This window comes from Pseudophryne corroboree, chromosome 4 (genome assembly GCF_028390025.1).
Source record: "Pseudophryne corroboree isolate aPseCor3 chromosome 4, aPseCor3.hap2, whole genome shotgun sequence".
Taxonomy (NCBI): domain Eukaryota; kingdom Metazoa; phylum Chordata; class Amphibia; order Anura; family Myobatrachidae; genus Pseudophryne; species Pseudophryne corroboree.
In genome coordinates this window covers 910,961,107-910,983,233 of record NC_086447.1, presented here as the reverse complement: position 1 = coordinate 910,983,233, position 22,127 = coordinate 910,961,107, and the positions used below count along the sequence as shown (strand labels likewise).

Sequence of the window (22,127 nt, the reverse complement as noted above, 5' to 3'; positions counted from 1 at the left end):
GGCGCTGTAGGCGGTACAAAGGGACGTTGGATGTTCAGAACTCCCTTCAAAAAGGTCTGAACCTCAGGGAGGGCAGCCAATTGTTTCTGGTAGAAAATGGACAGGGCCGAAATCTGGACCTTCACAGATCCCAACCTCAGGCCTATAGCCACACCTTCTTGCTGGAAGAGGAGAAAACTTCCCAGTTGAAACTCCACCGCAGGAAACTTCTTGGACTCACACCAAGACACACATCTTTTCTAAATACGATGGTAATGTTTAGACGTATCTCCTTTCCTAGCCTATATCAGGGTAGGAATAACCTTGTTCGGAATACCCTTCCTAGCTAGTATCAGGCGTTCAACCTCCATGCCGTCAAACGTAGCCGTGGTAAGTCTTGATAGGCGAACGGCCCCTGCTGCAGCAGGTCCCCTCAAAGAGGAAGAGGCCTCGGCTCTTCTCGCAGTAGATCCAGAAGGTCCGCGTACCAAGCCCTTCTCGGCCAGTCTGGAGCAATGAGGATCGCTTGAACACTTGTTCTCCTTATGAGCCTTAGGATTCTTGGGATGAGTGGCAGTGGTGGGAACACGTACACTGACTGGAACACCCACAGAGACACCAGGGCGTCCACTGACTCTGGGTCCCTCGACCTGGAACAATACCGCCAAAGCTTCTTGTTGAGACGAGAGGCCATCATGTCTATTTGGGGTAATCACCAAAGGTCTGTTATTTCCTTGAACACCTCCGGATGGAGACCCCACTTCCCTGGATGGAGATCGTGTCTGCTGAGGAAGTCTGCTTCCCAGTTGTCTACTCTCGGAATGAAGATTGCTGACAGCGCCAACGTGTGTCTTTCTACCCAAACCTCTGACATTGCAGCTCTGCTCTTCGTTACGCCCTGATGGTTTATGTAAGCCACTGTTGTTACATTGTCCGACTGCACTTGAATGGCCCGATTTCTTAGAAGATGGGCCGCCTGAAGAAAACCGTTGTATACGGCTCTTAATTCCAGAATGTTGATCGGCAGGCCAACTTCCAGAATTGACCACCTTCCTTGGAAGGTCTCCCCTTGAGTGACTGCACCCCAGCCCCGGAGGCTTGCATCCGTGGTTAGAAGGATCCAGTCCTGAACCTGCGACCCTCCAGAAGGTGAGGCAATTGGAGCCAGCAGAGGAGTGAAATCCTGGCCTTTGGCGACAGACGAATTCTCAGGTGCATGTGCAGATGAGATCCTGACCACGTGTCCAGGAGATCCAGTTGGAAGGACAGAGCATGAAACCTTCCGTACTGGAGAGCCTCGTAAGAGGCCACCATCTTTCCCAGAAGGCGAATGCATTGATGAACCGACACCCGGGCTGGCTTCAGGACATCCCGGACCATTGATTGCATCACCAACGCCTTTTCCAGTGGAAGAAATAACCTATGTACTTCCATGTCGAGGATCATCCCCAGAAAGGGCAATCTCCTGGTCGGTACCAAGTGTGATTTTGGAAGGTTCAAAATCAAACTGTGGACTCTGAGGAGATCGGTCGTGAGAGCAATGGACCGCAATAGTTTCTCCCTGGACGATGCCTTTATCAGCAGATCGTCCAGATATGGAATGATGTTCACCCCCTGCTTGCGAAGGAGAACCATCATCTCTGCCATCACCTTGGTGAACACCCTCGGTGCCGTTGAGAGGCTGAATGACAGGGCCTGGAACTGGAAATGACAGTCCAACAAAGCAAAGCGGAGATACGCCTGATGCGGCAGCCAGATCGGAATGTGGAGGTACGCATCCTTGATATCCAGGGATACCAGGAATTCCCTCTCTTCCAGACCTGATATCACGGCCCTTGGAGATTACATTTTGAACTTGAACTCCTTCAGAAAGAGATTCAGTGACTTTGGGTTCAGAATGGGCCTGACCGAACCATCCGGTTTCGGTACCACGAAAAGGTTCGAATAGTAACCCTTATTGTGCATATGAGGTGGTACGGGCACAATGACTTGCGACTCCACCAACTTCTGGACGGTGGCTTGTAGAACCGCCCTGTCCGCCAGCTGAGCCGGTAAACCAGATTTGCAAAAACGGTGAGGGGGGAGATTTTGCAACTCCAGCCTGTACCCCTGGGACACAATATCTTGCACCCAGGGATCCAGGTCGGACGACACCCAGACCTGACTGAACTGCCCGAGTCTCGCTCCCACCGGCCCCACCTCCGGGACCAGCAGTCCACCGTCATGCGGAGGACTTTGGTGTACCTGAACTAGGTTTCTGTTCCTGGGAACCTGCCGTAGAGGGTTTCTTGGACTTGGGCGAAAGAAGGTGTTGGACGGCCTGGGCTTCGTAGTCCGAAAGGGCTGTGATGCAGGCAAAGAAAACGGTTTCTTTGGAGCAGGTGTAGCTGAGGGAAGAAAAGGAGACTTAACCGCTGTAGCCGTGGAAATCCACGCATCTAGCACTTCCCCAAAGAGAGCCTGAACCTGTATTCGGTAGGGACTCTACACTTTTCCTGGATTCTGTGTCGGCAGACCATTGACGTAGCCACAGTCCTCGACGCGCTGAGACCGACATGGAAGAAATTCCTGCAGCCATGGAACCCAGATCTTTCATGGATTCCACCAGAAATCCCGCTGAATCCTGAATGTTGCGCAAAAATAAGCCAACATAATCCCTATCCATAGTATCCAAATCTTCAAGTAAGGTTCCAGACCACTTTACTATAGCTTTAGCAATCCAAGCACTGGCAATAGTGGGACGTAGTATTGCCCCTGAAACCGTCTACATGGATTTGAGCGGATTATCAATCTTACGATCAGCCGGCTCTTTCAAGGCGGTAGATCCCGGAACAGGCAACACCACCGTTTTTGAAAGTCTGGATACTGACGCGTCAACAATAGGCGGGTTTTCCCATTTTTTCCTATCCTCAACAGGGAAAGGAAATGCCACCTGAACCCTCTTAGGGATCTGAATTTTTTCTCAGGGTTTTCCCAAGCCTTTTCAAAAATTGCATTTAATTCTTTTGACGCAGGGAAGGTTAGCGAGGTTCTCTTATGCTCAGTGAAGTAAGCCTCCTCAACCTGCTCAGGTGGTGTATCATTAATATTCAACACATCCCTAATGGCCTCTATCATTAACTGCACCCCTTTAGCAAGAGATGCTGTCCCCCGTACCCCATCATCACCGTCAGACTCTGTATCTGCGTCATCCTGCATAAATTGTGCTAAAGGACGCTTATGGGAGTACACAGCGGGGTAACCTAAGGTACCAGAACTGGGCCAGACTGCCATATTCTGCAGCACCTGGGTAGCAGATTCATTTTGTGCAAGCCTATGTGAAATCTGAGAAATCATAGTTTTGATAGAGGATAACCATTCTGGCTCCCTTGACAGAATCTGTGCTAAATCAGTGCAATCCTGATTACATGGAATGGGATCATCTTGAGAGGAAAAGTCCTCTGCAGCATGACACATTGCTAGTGGTGACCACAAACACTCCACACACACACAGGGGCTACAGAGTTTCTCCCCAAAAATGGCAAGAGAGACAGAGATTGGAGCCAACCCACACACAGCGCTTTTATACAAACAAGGGAGACCCCTTATGAGCGCTGACTGTGTACCTTAATAGGTTACACAGCCGTTTTGCAGCCCCCCCACCCCCCCTTCTACAACCGCCTGATAGGTGGAGATTGTTGTGGAGGGACTTGCTTCTTTCCTGGACAGCGCTGTGCAGGCAGGAAAATGGCGCTGAACGCTGCTGGGTCTGCTGAGAAGCTCCGCCCCCAAAATGGCGCTGTCTTCCCGCTCTTCATAGGATTATACTGGCCTGAGGATTGATGCTGGCTGAGATCCGGGGACCCCGACAGGCTGTGTGACCAGTGTAGGGTATAGGCGCTGGCTCAGGGCGCCCCTCACAGCGCCGCACAATGTACCGCTGAGCCTCCTGGAGCGCAGTTAATACTGCGCTCCCACCCTGATGCCGCCATCTTCACAGGCCCACCGCTTGCTAGGGGGGTTGGTGACTCACTCGCCACAATCTTCAGCTCTGTAAGGGGGTGGAGGCATGCTGCTGGGGTGAGTGATCCCATGCGGCGGGGAGCGATCTGTCCCCTCTGGAGCTCATTGTCCTGTCAGCGGAGACAGTGGCTCAGACCCAGCAGGGCGGACACTGCTCCCCCCCTCAGTCCCTCGATGCATGGAGGCTGTTGCGAGCAGCTTCCCTGTAAAACAATAAACTCTAAAAATAAACTTTAACTAAGGAAACTCTGGAGAGCTCCCCTAGCTGTGACCGGCTCCTCCGGGCACATTATCTAAACTGAGTCTGGTAGGAGGGGCATAGAGGGAGGAGACCCACACTCTCAAACTCTTAAAGTGCCAATGGCTCCTGGTGGACCCGTCTATACCCTGTGGTACTAATGTGGACCCCAGCATCCTCTAGGACTTAATAGAAAAAAAAACTTTTGTGGGGCAGCATACACACTCCCCCTGCCCCCCACCCAGTACCAAGAGATGATAACCCCCCCACCCCGCCCACTACTCCACCCATGTGTCATAGCCCTGCCTCCTCTACTTGTAGAGCGCACTATTCACACTTTCAGTTTAGGCACATGCACTCCAGTGTGCGGTTCGCACAGCATTCTGGGGTAAGATTTTAGGAGTGATATTGGTGGTCACTGATAAAACACCGAAACCCCAAAAAACTCTCTCCATGCAGGGATTAGCAACTAATAAGAGTACAGGATGGAGGCCACGAGAGTACAGTACACAGAGCCGCTATAGCAGGCTGCCAGGAAATGATTGATGGTATCTTCTATCATCCACATCTCTATTCTGCTAGATACAGGGCAGCTGGAGAACCGGAGATGGCAACATACCGTGTAACATACCTTCGTCTTCTTCCTCGTCCTCGCTGGACTCGCTGACGTGCACGCTCACCGCCGTGTTCGGGGAGTCTGTCCATTCAAAGTAAACCCCAAAACCAATGTCAAAACTATCTGTAGCAAACTCCCAGAAAAGGTAGGAGCCCTCTTCGTGCGTGGGAACTCGGACCGTGACCACCTCCCCTCTCCCCACGGTGATCACAGAGTCCGCATCCTGGCGGATTTTCTCTTTGAAGTCTTTTATCTGGGGTCGGGTCCACATGGAAGGCGCGGCGATCACCGGCGTGGACTCTGCCAACAGAAGCAAAATGTTAATGGCCGCCTCTCCCTGACCCCCCCCCTGTAATGTCATATACCGGAGTGAGTGCCGGTAAGTGCTCTACACAGTGACGCACCTTTGGGCCCATTCTCCAGTATGTCTTCCAAGGGGTCTGGCTCCAGTTCTGTCTCTGTGCTGTCTATGTGAGGGTGACTCTGTCCGTTGACTGAGGGACATTCGCCAGCGGCTGCAGCACTTCCCGCATTCATCTTGGCAGGAGAGCTAAGGGGGGAGATTGTTCCTGCCGATAGCGATTCTTGTTGTTTCTGCAAAGCAGCCTATGGGAGCAGAGATGACAGCGGTATAAAACATAGGACATAAATACATGAAAATCCCCAGCAATATATTTATATGTGTGATAATGGTACACCCAGCTTCTCTCGGAGCCTCCTCCCTTGCAGAGCTTCTGCCACAGTCCGTGGTAATGTATGTACACACTGTCCTTCTGATGTCATTTACTCATTTCTCCTCCTTCACCCAATGTTTCGGAGCCCATGGCCGGTAGGACAGCCTCCTGATCGGAACCGGTGGAGCACCACGCGCCATTGATTGGAGAATATCACCCCAAAACTGACGCCATTATTGGACAAATTTAGCAATTTAAAAACTTCTTATCCCTGGTGCTCTAAACCAAGTCCCGACAGTTTTACCTAATAATAGGGATTTTCCCATACTTTTCCCCTGCTCTGGGGCTACAAATAAATCAGAGTTAAAATAAGATTTTACTTACCGGTAAATCTATTTCTCGTAGTCCGTAGTGGATGCTGGGGACTCCGTAAGGACCATGGGAATAGACGGGCTCCGCAGGAGACAGGGCACTTTAAGAAAGAATTAGGAATACTGGTGTGCACTGGCTCCTCCCTCTATGTCCCTCCTCCAGACCTCAGTTAAGGAAACTGTGCCCGGAAGAGCTGACAGTACAAGGAAAGGATTTTGGAATCCAGGGTAAGACTCATACCAGCCACACCAATCACACCGTATAACTCGTGATAAACTTACCCAGTTAACAGTATGAACAACAACAGAGCATCAGATAAACCTGATGCAAACATAACATAACCCTTATTTAAGCAATAACTATATACAAGTATTGCAGAAGAAGTCCGCACTTGGGACAGGCGCCCAGCATCCACTACGGACTACGAGAAATAGATTTACCGGTAAGTAAAATCTTATTTTCTCTAACGTCCTAGTGGATGCTGGGGACTCCGGAAGGACCATGGGGATTATACCAAAGCTCCCAAACGGGCGGGAGAGGTGCGGATGACTGCAGCACCGAATGAGCAAACACAAGGTCCTCCTCAGCCAGGGTATCAAACTTGTAGAACTTTGCAAAAGTGTTTGAACCCGACCAAGTAGCTGCTCGGCCGAGACCCCTCGGGCAGCCGCCCAAGAAGAGCCCACCTTCCTTGTGGAATGGGCTTTCACTGATTTTGGAGGCGGCAATCCAGCCACAGAATGAGCCTGCTGAATTGTGTTTCAGATCCAGCGAGCAATAGTTTGCTTTGAAGCAGGAGCACCCAGCTTGTTGGATACATACAGGATAAACAGCGACTCAGTTTTCCTGAATCCAGCCGTTCTGGCTACATAAACCTTCAAAGCCCTGACCACATCTAGTAACTTGGAATCCTCCAAGTCACGAGTAGCCGCAGGCACCACAATAGGTTGGTTCAAATGAAAAGAGGACACCACTTTTGGCAGAAATTGCGCTGAAAAACCAGATAGGGGCTTTTATGCGACAAAGCCGCCAATTCTGACACACGCCTAGCCGAAGCTAAGGACAATAGCATGACCACCTTCCACGTGAGATATTTTAACTCCACGGTTTTAAGTGGCTCAAACCAGTGTGATTTCAGGAAACAACACCACGTTAAGATCCCAAGGTGCCACTGGTGGCACAAAAGGGGGCTGAATATGCAGCACTCCCTTTACAAACGTCTGAACTTCAGGAAGAGAAGCCAGTTCCTTTTGAAAGAAAATGGATAGGGCTGAAATCTGGACCTTAATGGACCCCAATTTTAAGCCCAAAGTCACTCCCGACTGTAGGAAGTGCAGGAAACGGCCCAGCTGGAATTCCTCTATAGGGGCATTCCTGGCCTCACACCAAGCAACATATTTTCGCCATATACGGTGATAATGTTTAGCCATCACGTCCTTCCTAGCCTTTATTAGCGTAGGAATAACCTCATCCGGAATGCCTTTTTCTGCTAGGATCCGGCGTTCAACCGCCATGCCGTCAAACGCAGCCGCGGTAAGTCTTGGAACAGACCGGGCCCCTGTTACAACAGATCCTGTCTGAGAGGCAGAGGCCATGGGTCCTCTGTGAGCATTTCTTGCAGTTCCGGATACCAAGTCCTTCTTGGCCAATCCGGAACAATGAGTATTGTTCTCACTCCTCTTTTTCTTACGATTCTCAGCACCTTGGGTATGAGAGGAAGAGGAGAAAACACATAAACCGACTGGAACACCCACGGTGTCACCAGTGCGTCCACAGCTATCGCCTGAGGGTCTCTTTGTCTGAGGGTCTAGCTTTTTGTTGAGGTGGGATGCCATCATTCATGTCCACCTGTGGCAGTTCCCATAGACTTGTAATCTGTGTGAAGACTTCTTGATGAAGTCCCCACTCTCCCGGGTGGAGGTCGTGCCAGCTGAAGAAGTCTGCTTCCCAGTTGTCCACTCCCGGAATGAACACTGCTGACAGTGCTTTTACGTGATTCTCCGCCCAGCGAAGAATTCTGGTGGCTTCCGCCATCGCCACCCTGCTCCTTGTGCCGCCTTAGCGGTTTACATGAGCCACTGCGGTGATGTTGTCTGACTGAATCAGCACCGGATGGTTGCGAAGCAGAGGTTCCGCTTGAATTAGGGCGTTGTATACGGCCCTTAGTTCCAGGATATTGATGTGCAGACAAGTCTCCTGACTTGACCACAGACCCTGGAAATTTCTTCCCTGTGTGACTGCCCCCCACCCTCGGAGGCTTGCATCCGTGGTCACCAGGACCCAGTCCTGAATGCCGAACCTGCGACCCTCGAGAAGGTGAGCACTCTGCAGCCACCACAGAAGAGACACCCTGGTCCTGGGGGATAGGGTGATCAGCCGATGCATCTGAAGATGCGATCCGGACCACTTGTCCAACAGATCCCACTGAAAGGTCCTCGCATGGAACCTGCCGAAGGGAATGGCCTCGTATGACGCCACCATCTTTCCCAGGACTCGTGTGCAGTGATACACCGACACCTGTTTTGGTTTTAAGAGGTCTCTGACCAGAGTCACGAGCTCCTGAGCCTTCTCCGTCGGGAGAAAAACCTTCTTCTGGTCTGTGTCCAGAATCATGCCCAGGAAGGGCAGACGCGTCGTAGGAATCAGCTGCGACTTTGGAATATTCAGAATCCAGCCGTGCTGTTGCAACACTTCCCGAGAGTGTGCTACGCTGATCAGCAACTGCTCTCTGGACCTCGCCTTTATGAGGAGATCGTCCAAGTATGGGATAATTGTGACTCCTTGCTTTCGCAGAAGCACCATCATTTCTGCCATTACCTTGGTAAATATTCTCGGTGCCGTGGACAGACCAAACGGCAACGTCTGGAATTGGTAATGACAGTCCTGTACCACAAATCTGAGGTACTCCTGATGAGGTGGATAAATGGTGACATGCAGGTAAGCATCCTTTATGTCCAGAGACACCATAAAATCCCCCTCTTCCAGGCTTGCAATGACCGCTCTGAGCGATTCCATCTTGAACTTGAACCTTTTCAGGTATATGTTCAGGGATTTTAAATTCAATATGGGTCTGACCGAACCGTCCGGTTTCGGTACCACAAACATTGTCGAATAGTAACCCCTTCCCTGTTGAAGGAGGGGAACCTTTACCACCACCTGCTGGAGATATAATTTGTGAATTGCCGCTAACACTATTTCCCTCTCTATGGGGGAAGCTGGCAGGGCCGATTTGAGGTAATGGTGAGGGGGCATCACTTCGAATTCCAGCTTGTATCCCTGAGATACAATCCCTATAGCCCAGGGATCCACCCGTGAGCGAACCCACTGGTGGCTGAAATTTCGGAGACGCGCCCCGACCGATCCTGGCTCCACCTGTGGAGCCCCAGCGTCATGCGGTGGATTTAGTGGAAGCCGGGGAGGACTTCTGTTCCTGGGAACTAGCTGTATTGTGCAGCTTCTTTCCTCTACCCCTGCCAAGAAAGGACGCACCTCGGACTCTCTTGCCTCTTTGTGATCGAGGTTGTGAGGGAATATATGGCAAAAAATTTGACTTCCCAGCCGTAGCTGTGGACACTAGGTCCGAGAGACCGTCCCCAAACAATTCCTCACCCTTGTACCTCCATGTGCCTTTTTGAGTCGGCATCACCTGTCCATTGCAGAGTCCACAGGACCCTTCTGGCAGAAATCGACATTGCATTTATTCTAGAGCCCAGTAGGCTAATGTCTCTCTGGGCATCTCTCATATATAGGACAGCGTCTTTTATATGCCCCAGGGTCAGTAATATAGTATCCTTGTCCAAGGTATCAAGTTCCTCAGATAAAATATCTGTCCATGCTGCTACAGCACTACACATCCAGGCCGACGCAATTGCCGGCCTTAGTAGGGTACCTGAATGTGTATAAATGGACTTCAGGATACCTTCCTGCTTTCTATCCGCAGGATCTTTTAGGGTGGCCGTATCCTGTGACGGCAGGGCTACCTTCTTAGATAAGCGTGTCAAAGCTTTGTCTACCCTAGGGGAGGATTCCCAGCGTAACCTGTCCGTTGGCGGGAAAGGATACACCATAAGCAACCGTTTGGAAATCTGCATTTTTCTATCTGGAGATTCCCAAGCTTTTTCACATAACTCATTTAACTCATGTGAAGGGGGAAAGGTCACCTCATGCCTTTTTTCCCCAAACATATAAACCCTCTTGTCAGGGACAGGGTTTTCCTCTGAGATGTGCAATACATCCTTCATTGCTATAATCATGTAGCGGATGGCTTTAGCCATTTTAGGCTGCAACTTTGCATCATCGCCATCGACACTGGAGTCAGAATCCGTGTCGATATCTGTGTCAACAATTTGGGATAGTGGGCGCTTCTGAGACCCTGACGGCCTTTGCGCTGTAGGAGCAGGCATGGGTTGAGACCCTGACTGTCCCAAGGCTTCAGCTTTATCCAACCTTTTATGCAAGGAATTAACATTATCATTTAAAACCTTCCACATATCCATCCAATCGGGCGTCGGCGGCGATCCCACATTCATTTGTACCTGCTCTGCTTCCACATAGCCTTCCTCGTCAAACATGCCGACACAAGCGTACCGACACACCACACACACACAGGGGATGCTCTATTTGAGGACAGAACCCCCACAAGGCCTTCTGGAGAGACAGAGAGAGAGTATGCCAGCACACACCCCAGCGCTATATGACCCAGGAATAACACAGTAACTTAGTGTTTACCCAGTAGCTGCTGTATATACTGATTTTGCGATAAATTTATGTGTCCCCCTCTCTTTTAACCCTCTTTCTACCGTGATTCTGCAGGGGAGAGCCTGGGAAGCTTCCTCTCAGCGGAGCTGTGGAGAGAAAATGGCGCTGGTGAGTGCTGAGGAAGAAGCCCCGCCCCCCTCAGCGGCGGGCTTCTGTCCCGCAATTTTGTGTAAAATAATGGCGGGGGCTCATGCATATATACAGTGCCCAACTGTATATATGCCCACTTTGCCAAGAGGTCTCTAATTGCTGCCCAGGGCGCCCCCCCCCCCTGCGCCCTGCACCCTACAGTGACCGGAGTGTGTGGGTTTAATGTGGGAGCAATGGCGCACAGCTGTAGTGCTGTGCGCTACCTCATATGAAGACTGGAGTCTTCTGCCGCCGCTTTTGAAGTCTTCTTGCTTCTCACGCCGGCTTCTGGCTCTGCGAGGGGGGCGGCGGCGCGGCTCTGGGATCGGACGACCAAGGGTGCATTCCTGTGTACGATCCCTCTGGAGCTAATGGTGTCCAGTAGCCTAAGAAGCATCCACAGTGAGTAGGGCTGCTTCTCTCCCCTCAGTCCCACGTAGCAGAGAGTCTGTTGCCAGCAGATCTCTGAAAATAAAAAAATCCTAACAAAATACTTTCTATTTAGCAAGCTCAGGAGAGCTCACTAAAGTGCACCCAGCTCGTCCGGGCACAGATTCAAACTGAGGTCTGGAGGAGGGACATAAAGGGAGGAGCCAGAGCACACCAGTATTCCTAATTCTTTCTTAAAGTGCCCTGTCTCCTGCGGAGCCCGTCTATTCCCATGGTCCTTACGGAGTCCCCAGCATCCACTAGGACGTTAGAGAAATCTTATTTGCGGGGCTGAATGAATAGAATTTTTTTGTGGCTGCGTCAACTCCTGTAAACTGTTTATCACAGCTAGTGAGGGCATGCACTTAAGAGTCTACAGCCGCACCTGTTGCTGAACTAATGAGGCCATACACTTAGGGTCTACAGCCGCACCTGTTGCTGAGCTAGTGAGGACATACACTTAGGGCCTAGAGCTGTACCTGTTGCTGAGTTAGTGAGGACACACACTTAGGCTCTAGAGCTGTACCTGTTGCTGAGTTAGTGAGGACACACACTTAGGCTCTAGAGCTGTACCTGTTGCTTAGTGAGGACAAACACTTAGGCTCTAGAGCTGTACCTGTTGCTTAGTGAGGACATACACTTAGGCTCTAGAGCTGTACCTGTTGCTTAGTGAGGACATACACTTAGGCTCTAGAGCTGTACCTGTTGCTGAGTTAGTGAGGACATACACTTAGGCTCTAGAGCTGTACCTGTTGCTTAGTGAGGACATACACTTAGGCTCTAGAGCTGTACCTGTTGCTGAGTTAGTGAGGACATACACTTAGGCTCTAGAGCTGTACCTGTTGCTTAGTGAGGACATACACTTAGGGCCTAGAGCTGTACCTGTTGCTTAGTGAGGACATACACTTAGGGCCTAGAGCTGTACCTGTTGCTGAGTTAGTGAGGACACACACTTAGGCTCTAGAGCTGTACCTGTTGCGGAGTTAGTGAGGACATACACTTAGGGCCTAGAGCTGTACCTGTTGCTTAGTGAGGACATACACTTAGGGCCTAGAGCTGTACCTGTTGCTGAGTTAGTGAGGACACACACTTAGGCTCTAGAGCTGTACCTGTTGCGGAGTTAGTGAGGACATACACTTAGGGCCTAGAGCTGTACCTGTTGCTTAGTGAGGACATACACTTAGGGCCTAGAGCTGTACCTGTTGCTGAGCTAGTGAGGACATACACTTAGGGCCTAGAGCTGTACCTGTTGCTTAGTGAGGACACACACTTAGGCTCTAGAGCTGTACCTGTTGCGGAGTTAGTGAGGACATACACTTAGGGCCTAGAGCTGTACCTGTTGCTGAGTTAGTGAGGACATACACTTAGGCTCTAGAGCTGTACCTGTTGCTGAGTTAGTGAGGACACACACTTAGGCTCTAGAGCTGTACCTGTTGCTTAGTGAGGACATACACTTAGGCTCTAGATCTGTACCTGTTGCTTAGTGAGGACATACACTTAGGCTCTAGAGCTGTACCTGTTGCTTAGTGAGGACAAACACTTAGGCTCTAGAGCTGTACCTGTTGCTTAGTGAGGACATACACTTAGGCTCTAGAGCTGTACCTGTTGCGGAGTTAGTGAGGACATACACTTAGGGTCTAGAGCTGTACCTGTTGCTTAGTGAGGACATACACTTAGGCTCTAGAGCTGTACCTGTTGCGGAGTTAGTGAGGACACACACTTAGGGTCTAGAGCTGTACCTGTTGCTTAGTAAAGACATACACTTAGGCTCTAGAGCTGTACCTGTTGCTTAGTGAGGACAAACACTTAGGCTCTAGAGCTGTACCTGTTGCTTAGTGAGGACATACACTTAGGCTCTAGAGCTGTACCTGTTGCTTAGTGAGGACAAACACTTAGGCTCTAGAGCTGTACCTGTTGCTTAGTGAGGACATACACTTAGGCTCTAGAGCTGTACCTGTTGCTTAGTGAGGATATACACTTAGGCTCTAGAGCTGTACCTGTTGCTGAGTTAGTGAGGACACACACTTAGGCTCTAGAGCTGTACCTGTTGCTTAGTGAGGACACACACTTAGGGTCTAGAGCTGTACCTGTTGTTTAGTGAGGATATACACTTAGGCTCTAGAGCTGTACCTGTTGCTGAGTTAGTGAGGACACACGCTTAGGCTCTAGAGCTGTACCTGTTGCTTAGTGAGGACACACACTTAGGGTCTAGAGCTGTACCTGTTGCTTAGTAAAGACATACACTTAGGCTCTAGAGCTGTACCTGTTGCTTAGTGAGGACATACACTTAGGCTCTAGAGCTGTACCTGTTGCGGAGTTAGTGAGGACATACACTTAGGCTCTAGAGCTGTACCTGTTGCTTAGTGAGGACACACACTTAGGCTCTAGAGCTGTACCTGTTGCTGAGTTAGAGAGGACATACACTAAGGCTCTAGAGCTGTACCTGTTGCTTAGTGAGGACATACACTTAGGCTCTAGAGCTGTACCTGTTGCTTAGTGAGGACATACACTTAGGCTCTAGAGCTGTACCTGTTGCTGAGTTAGTGACATACACTTAGGCTCTAGAGCTGTACCTGTTGCTGAGTTAGTGAGGACATACACTAAGGCTCTAGAGCTGTACCTGTTGCTTAGTGAGGACATACACTTAGGCTCTAGAGCTGTACCTGTTGCTGAGTTAGTGAGGACATACACTTAGGCTCTAGAGCTGTACCTGTTGCTGAGTTAGTGAGGACACACACTTAGGCTCTAGAGCTGTACCTGTTGCTTAGTGAGGACATACACTTAGGCTCTAGAGCTGTACCTGTTGCTGAGTTAGTGAGGACACACACTTAGGCTCTAGAGCTGTACCTGTTGCTTAGTGAGGACATACACTTAGGCTCTAGAGCTGTACCTGTTGCTCAGTTAGTGAGGACATACACTTAGGGTCTAGAGCTGCACCTGTTGCTCAGTTAGTGAGGACATACACTTAGGCTCTAGAGCTGTACCTGTTGCTGAGTAAGTAAGGACACACACTTAGGCTCTAGAGCTGTACCTGTTGCTTAGTGAGGACATACACTTAGGCTCTAGAGCTGTACCTGTTGCTGAGTAAGTGAGGACACACACTTAGGCTCTAGAGCTGTACCTGTTGCTGAGTAAGTGAGGACACACACTTAGGCTCTAGAGCTGTACCTGTTGCTGAGTAAGTGAGGACACACACTTAGGCTCTAGAGCTGTACCTGTTGCTTAGTGAGGACATACACTTAGGCTCTAGAGCTGTACCTGTTGCTGAGCCAGCTGCACTTGATACAGCTGCTGCATATACTGCTGGTAGTGCTGCTCCTGCAGTTGCCGGATCAGGATCTGCTGCTGCTCGAAGTTCCCCGGATACTGCTGCGCTGCGTACTGCTGAAACTGCAGCGCGGTCTGCGAGTTCAGAGCGGCCATTATCTGCTGCCTGTATGGAGCACACATCAGAGTAAGACATTTACTCCTGGGCACTCATTTCATGCATAAGGCATTATACAAAGCTGCTAAATAATAATAATAATCCAAACATAATGCAATGCTCAATAATATGAACCTCAGACAGAGATGGATTTCAGCATCCAGGCCAACCAAAAACTACAGGTCCCTATACAGGTAATACAATCTGTGGAGATCTGTGTGTACCGACAAAGAGAATTTCCCTAATGCATAGGTTCTCAAAATCGGTCCTCAAGACACCCTAATAGTCCAGGCTTTAAAGATATCCATGCTTGAGAACAGGTGTTTTGCTTAGTTCTTCAGTCAATTTGATTTAACCATCTGTGCTCTCTCATGGATATCCCTAACACCTGGACTGTTTAGTGTGCCTTAAAGACAGAGTGTGGGAACCATTGCCCTAATGAATGCCAAGAATCCCAGATCACGGGCACAGTCCAGACTCTTAGATACACAGGGTGTCTGATGTTCCTGGGGCTCATGAATGGCCAATCATATTCCTGTGACTAATTCAGCTGTATGTACTACACGGGGATGGGAGTACTTACTTCTGCTGCTCCATACGAAAGCGTTCATCCTCCGCCCGCATCCTTTCCTCCTCCTCCCTCCTCATTCTCTCCTCTTCTTCTCTCCTCCGCTTCTCCTCTTCCCTCAGCAAGCGCTGCCGCTCCTCCTCTTCCCGCCTTCTGCGTTCCTCCTCTTCTCTCCTGTTATGACAGAGGATGAAATCAACAACGTCTTGGAAGAACAGACCAGCAAAGGGAGCTTCAGGATAATTAGAAGCAAAATCTGCATTATTTGGTACCATAAGATGGTGACTCCTGAAATCCTGTGTGCTCATTAGCAATTTTGCTCCCGATGCAAATATCCTGCAATTTTCCACCCCTTGTAGCTTTGTAACTATAGTCCCAGAAATACGAAACTCTTGTAGCATAATGGTAGGAGGTAGGTAAATAACAGTGATCACCAAAGTGTTTATATTAACGGGTTACCGTTAACATGCTGGCTGTCTGGATACCGGCGTTCAGGATACAGAAATGCCGACAGCTGGCAATACAGACACTTACAGGGCTATTCCCACTCGTGGGTGTCCACGACACCCAGAGAGTGGGAACAGATCCTGCAGCGAGCCACTGAGTGCGCAGTATGGCGAACGCAGTGAGCCTGCATGGGAACTCTCCGGCATTCTGGTCAATCGGCATTCTGCACCGGCATTCTGGTCAATCGGTCAAACGTACGTATTCCATATAAACTTGCAGGTGGAAACTGTAATCGCTATACTAATGCACTTAGCCACTCGGCTTCATCACACCGCACAAGCTCCAGTGGATCAGTTACTGCAGGTGGTAATTCTAGATGTGAAATCTGCACCTCCCGCCAGCTACGGCATATGCATCGTTTACTACAGCGGACTACCGGAGTAATAGACTGGCTGCAGATTGTGACTCCATTCTGTACCTGTTTGGCAGACAGTGAGGTAATTGTAATCTCTACTTGGAGCAGTTCCCTGAGATGTAGCAAATGCAAATACTACACACAGAGATTACGGCAGCTGCCAAGAGCTTTTCTTTACCTCTATAAATGATAAGTGAAGTATCAGATTAAGGACGTCGGTAGCTCTGGAAAGAGTTCCTGGCATAGAAAGGGAATGATAAGAGGCAGTGACCTGTTTTGCAGGTTCCGAGCTTATTAAAAGTGTTAAAAAAAAAAAAAAAATTCAAAAATGTAAAAAGCCTAATTGTTAGAACATAGCTGTAAAACATAACGCTGCGTGGAATGATTTGCCTTGCTAGTGCAGGAAGTACAAATAAAGCGAATGTGCTGCCGCCCAAGTCTGAGAAACCGCCATAATGACGTGACTTGTGTCCCAGTATCTTACAGTAGAGGCCTCTGTGAGCTACAGCGCTCTGAGAGGAGGGAAGACCGAGAACAACGAGCCAGCTGCGCAGGACACAGGCGAGAGAGCAGAGCACCTGGCGGCCTCCGCATCGCTTATAGTGAAGTAAAGACATAGGACTGGACCAGGCAATAGTTACCGCTTTCTCTTCTGCTCCTCCTTCTCTATTTTATGGGACGTGACGTATGTAGAGAACAGGTGGCAGCATCTGTTTAATAAGGTGACGAACTCCGTCATGGCGTCCTGCTTGCTCAGGTTGCCCAGGGCGGCCCATTCTTTCCTAGGAAGACAAGCAGACAGGAGACACAATCACAGGGGGGCACAGAATCACACAGTCCGTGGTCACAGCCGTTAGTGACGGAGGTCAGGCACTGTTCTCTGCGAGGACACAGAAAGGATGCTATGCTGTGTGCCATCTTTACATACCCAGACTTCACAATTACATACGTTTAGTAACCTATATATGTGCTACTAAGAAGCAATGTCCATCTATTACAAAGCGGCAACACACAGGCCAAGCACGGCACCTCGGTCATTTAACCCACTCACAATTGCTGGGAACTACTACTAACTATTAGAACATCTATATAGCACACTGTATGTGGAAGCCAATACTCCTGATGAAACAAGGTAGCAGGTGCAGAGGTGCATTGTGGGAAACCGAATGCTGCTCTGAGCATCCGGGCTGCAGGCTAATAAGCCCCTCTTGTATCACTGCAAACCCTCGTGCGGCTGCTTTTTCTCATATAATTCTGCAAGATTGCCATTCAAAAACCTATCAATGGGGTCAATTCAATTTGCCGACAGTTGAATAGCGCCAGGAATTAGCGTCCAGCGCTATTCAATACAGCGCCATGTGACACTTGTCAGGATTTCTTCTCGCACCCCAGGGGTGGTGCGAGCAGAAATCCAACAAAAGTGCTGGTGCGCGGCCGGCGCAATGCTGATTCTGTCGGGAATCAGCATTGCACCGGGCAGTTACGTCGGAGAATGCTCTTTCTCCCGACAAATTAACCTGTTAAGTCCGGGAGAATGGGCATTCGCAGACTTAACATTGAGAACTGAATAGCGCTGGGAGCTAATTCCCGGCGCTATTCAACTGTCGGCAAATTGAACTGACCCCTATGATGGTACAGCACTATAGTGATTTTATAGTTAAAAGAAATAAAAGCCTTTTGTTAATGGAAGTTGTATTGTTTCGCCCCGCTGCTGTACTCATCTCTCTTTACACACGCTAATACCATAACTGCAATGGGGGCATTATTTACACATACACTTGAGCAGCCATATTGGATGTGGCGTAGCCATCCGGGCCTAATGTCACTTCCAGCACTACTGGGTCCTTTTAGTTTGACCACTAGACCCAATAGCGGTCACCTGGCCACCCCATCCTTACATGCATGTCCCCTACAATATCGCAGTGTGTGTGTGAGACCAGCATACATCCACAGAACCAGCATAAGCGTGTGGAAACTTCCACCTACGCACTGCTATAAGAAGCCTTAACAGCAGACTAACCTGCACAGTGGCCCTTTAAATCTACAGAATCATGGTAACTTGTTTCATTTACTGACATGTTAACCCCTTACTGGTTAGAAACTAATTGCCAAGCAATTATCAAATTCAGTGACTGGTTATTTATTAATGAAACAATGTAACCAGCTACATGCGACTAGTCCTGCCTACTATAACCTGTGTGTCAGGGATAGGTTCCCATCCACCTACGTTCTATAGCTAGCCTACAGACAGGCCGTGCTAGGCCACAAGGTGTACATATAATCGTGTGACGAATACAGGATGATGCTGTGTCAGAGCAAATGTTACTTTACCTCCGATCGTTGCCTAGAACGTCAAAGAAGCCAACTTCAGGGCAGGTGTCGGGGTTGTAAGGCCCCAGGAGAACTTGTTTGTGCAGAGCCACCAGCTTGAGCTTCTCTTCGTATGTTGGGTGAAAGGCCTTCCCGTCCTTATCTGTGGAGACACAAAACAGCGATATGTATCATTCCAGCGAGCCTGTCCGTATGTCGCTAAAGACAACGCCACTAGTGGGAAGCCCGGCCACCCACGGAGAGAAGAGCAGAGGCTGTGGGGGTGGCTATCAGCAGAGGGTGTCGGCGTCAGCAACTGCTCCAAAAGACGCTCATTCGGAGTAACCGATGGTGTGGTCGATGTCCGACCAACGGTGCGCTTTTATGCACCCATAGGTGGATTCATGTGGTATCCAAAGAACGTTTCATGCTGTACGTTACACGAACAGTCCCAAATACAGAGCACACACAGTCCTACATACAGGGCGTATCGCACGCACACACAGTCCTACAAACAGGGTGTATCGCACGCACACAGTGTCCTACATACAGGGTGTATCGCACTCACACATAGTCCTACATACAGGGTGTATCGCACGCACACAGTGTCCTACATACAGGGTGTATCGCACGCACACACAGTCCTACATACAGGGTGTATCGCACGCACACAGTGTCCTACATACAGGGTGTATCGCACGCACACATAGTCCTACAAACAGGGTGTATCGCACGCACACAGTGTCCTACATACAGGGTGTATCGCACTCACACATAGTCCTACATACAGGGTGTATCGCACGCACACAGTGTCCTACATACAGGGTGTATCGCACGCACACACAGTCCTACATACAGGGTGTATCGCACGCACACAGTGTCCTACATACAGGGTGTATCGCACGCACACACAGTCCTACATACAGGGTGTATCGCACGCACACACAGTCCTACATACAGGGTGTATCGCACGCACACACAGTCCTACATACAGGGTGTATCGCACGCACACACAGTCCTACATACAGGGTGTATCGCACTCACACACAGTCCTACATACAGGGTGTATCGCACGCACACACAGTCCTACATACAGGGTGTATCGCACGCACACAGTGTCCTACATACAGGGTGTATCGCACGCACACATAGTCCTACAAACAGGGTGTATCGCACGCACACAGTGTCCTACATACAGGGTGTATCGCACTCACACATAGTCCTACATACAGGGTGTATCGCACGCACACATAGTCCTACATACAGGGTGTATCGCACGCACACAGTGTCCTACATACAGGGTGTATCGCACTCACACATAGTCCTACATACAGGGTGTATCGCACTCACACATAGTCCTACATACAGGGTGTATCGCACGCACACACAGTCCTACATACAGGGTGTATCGCACGCACACATAGTCCTACATACAGGGTGTATCGCACGCACACAGTGTCCTACATACAGGGTGTATCGCACGCACACACAGTCCTACATACAGGGTGTATCGCACGCACACAGTGTCCTACATACAGGGTGTATCGCACGCACACACAGTCCTACATACAGGGTGTATCGCACGCACACACAGTCCTACATACAGGGTGTATCGCACTCACACATAGTCCTACATACAGGGTGTATCGCACGCACACACAGTCCTACATACAGGGTGTATCGCACGCACACACAGTCCTACATACAGGGTGTATCGCACACACACACAGTCCTACATACAGGGTGTATCGCACGCACACACAGTCCTACATACAGGGCGTATCGCACGCACACATAGTCCTACATACAGGGCGTATCGCACGCACACACAGTCCTACATACAGGGCGTATCGCACGCACACACAGTCCTACATACAGGGTGTATCGCACGCACACACAGTCCTACATACAGGGTGTATCGCACGCACACACAGTCCTACATACAGGGTGTATCGCACGCACACATAGTCCTACATACAGGGCGTATCGCACGCACACACAGTCCTACATACAGGGTGTATCGCACGCACACAGTCCTACATACAGGGTGTATCGCACGCACACAGTGTCCTACATACAGGGTGTATCGCACGCACACACAGTCCTACATACAGGGTGTATCGCACGCACACAGTGTCCTACATACAGGGTGTATCGCACACACACACAGTCCTACATACAGGGTGTATCGCACACACACACAGTCCTACATACAGGGTGTATCGCACACACACACAGTCCTACATACAGGGTGTATCGCACGCACACATAGTCCTACATACAGGGTGTATCGCACGCACACAGTGTCCTACATACAGGGTGTATCGCACGCACACAGTGTCCTACATACAGGGTGTATCGCACGCACACATAGTCCTACATACAGGGTGTATCGCACGCACACAGTGTCCTACATACAGGGTGTATCGCACTCACACATAGTCCTACATACAGGGTGTATCGCACGCACACAGTGTCCTACATACAGGGTGTATCGCACGCACACATAGTCCTACATACAGGGTGTATCGCACGCACACATAGTCCTACATACAGGGTGTATCGCACGCACACATAGTCCTACATACAGGGTGTATCGCACACACACAGTCCTACATACAGGGTGTATCGCACGCACACAGTGTCCTACATACAGGGCGTATCGCACGCACACACAGTCCTACATACAGGGTGTATCGCACACACACACAGTCCTACATACAGGGTGTATCGCACACACACACAGTCCTACATACAGGGTGTATCGCACGCACACACAGTCCTACATACAGGGCGTATCGCACACACACACAGTCCTACATACAGGGTGTATCGCACGCACACATAGTCCTACATACAGGGTGTATCGCACACACACACAGTCCTACATACAGGGTGTATCGCACGCACACAGTGTCCTACATACAGGGTGTATCGCACACACACACAAACCTACATACAGGGTGTATCGCACGCACACATAGTCCTACATACAGGGTGTATCGCACACACACACAGTCCTACATACAGGGTGTATCGCACGCACACAGTGTCCTACATACAGGGTGTATCGCACACACACACAAACCTACATACAGGGTGTATCGCACTCAAACACAGTCCTACATACAGGGTGTATCGCACGCACACACACACAGTCCTACATACAGGGTGTATCGCACACACACACAGTCCTACATACAGGGTGTATCGCACACACACACAGTCCTACATACAGGGTGTATCGCACGCACACACAGTCCTACATACAGGGTGTATCGCACGCACACACAGTCCTACATACAGGGTGTATCGCACGCACACATAGTCCTACAAACAGGGTGTATCGCAGGCACACAGTGTCCTACATACAGGGTGTATCGCACGCACACAGTGTCCTACATACAGGGTGTATCGCACTCACACACAGTCCTACATACAGGGCGTATCGCACACACACACAGTCCTACATACAGGGTGTATCGCACGCACACAGTGTCCTACATACAGGGTGTATCGCACGCACACATAGTCCTACAAACAGGGTGTATCGCACGCACACAGTGTCCTACATACAGGGTGTATCGCACGCACACAGTGTCCTACATACAGGGTGTATCGCACTCACACACAGTCCTACATACAGGGTGTATCGCACGCACACATAGTCCCACATACAGGGTGTATCGCACGCACACATAGTCCTACATACAGGGTGTATCGCACGCACACACACACAGTCCTACATACAGGGTGTACCGCACGC

General features: G+C 49.9%; 1 protein-coding gene across 2 annotated transcripts in view; it reads right to left on the bottom strand.

Moving 5' to 3' along the window:
* Positions 1-22,127, bottom strand: part of ACBD3 (acyl-CoA binding domain containing 3) — a 62,009-nt gene that overhangs the window by 5,011 nt on the left and 34,871 nt on the right. Inside the window, exons 2-7 of one of the 2 annotated variants that reach the window (XM_063918965.1) lie at positions 18,383-18,524; positions 16,693-16,833; positions 15,205-15,363; positions 14,456-14,630; positions 5,240-5,441; positions 4,839-5,135 (exon numbers count right to left, since the gene is read on the bottom strand). In XM_063918965.1, coding sequence (XP_063775035.1) covers positions 4,839-5,135; positions 5,240-5,441; positions 14,456-14,630; positions 15,205-15,363; positions 16,693-16,833; positions 18,383-18,524 — 1,116 coding nt within the window. The remainder of the gene's footprint in view (positions 1-4,838; positions 5,136-5,239; positions 5,442-14,455; positions 14,631-15,204; positions 15,364-16,692; positions 16,834-18,382; positions 18,525-22,127) is intronic. The other variant, XM_063918966.1, reaches the window with a different exon arrangement.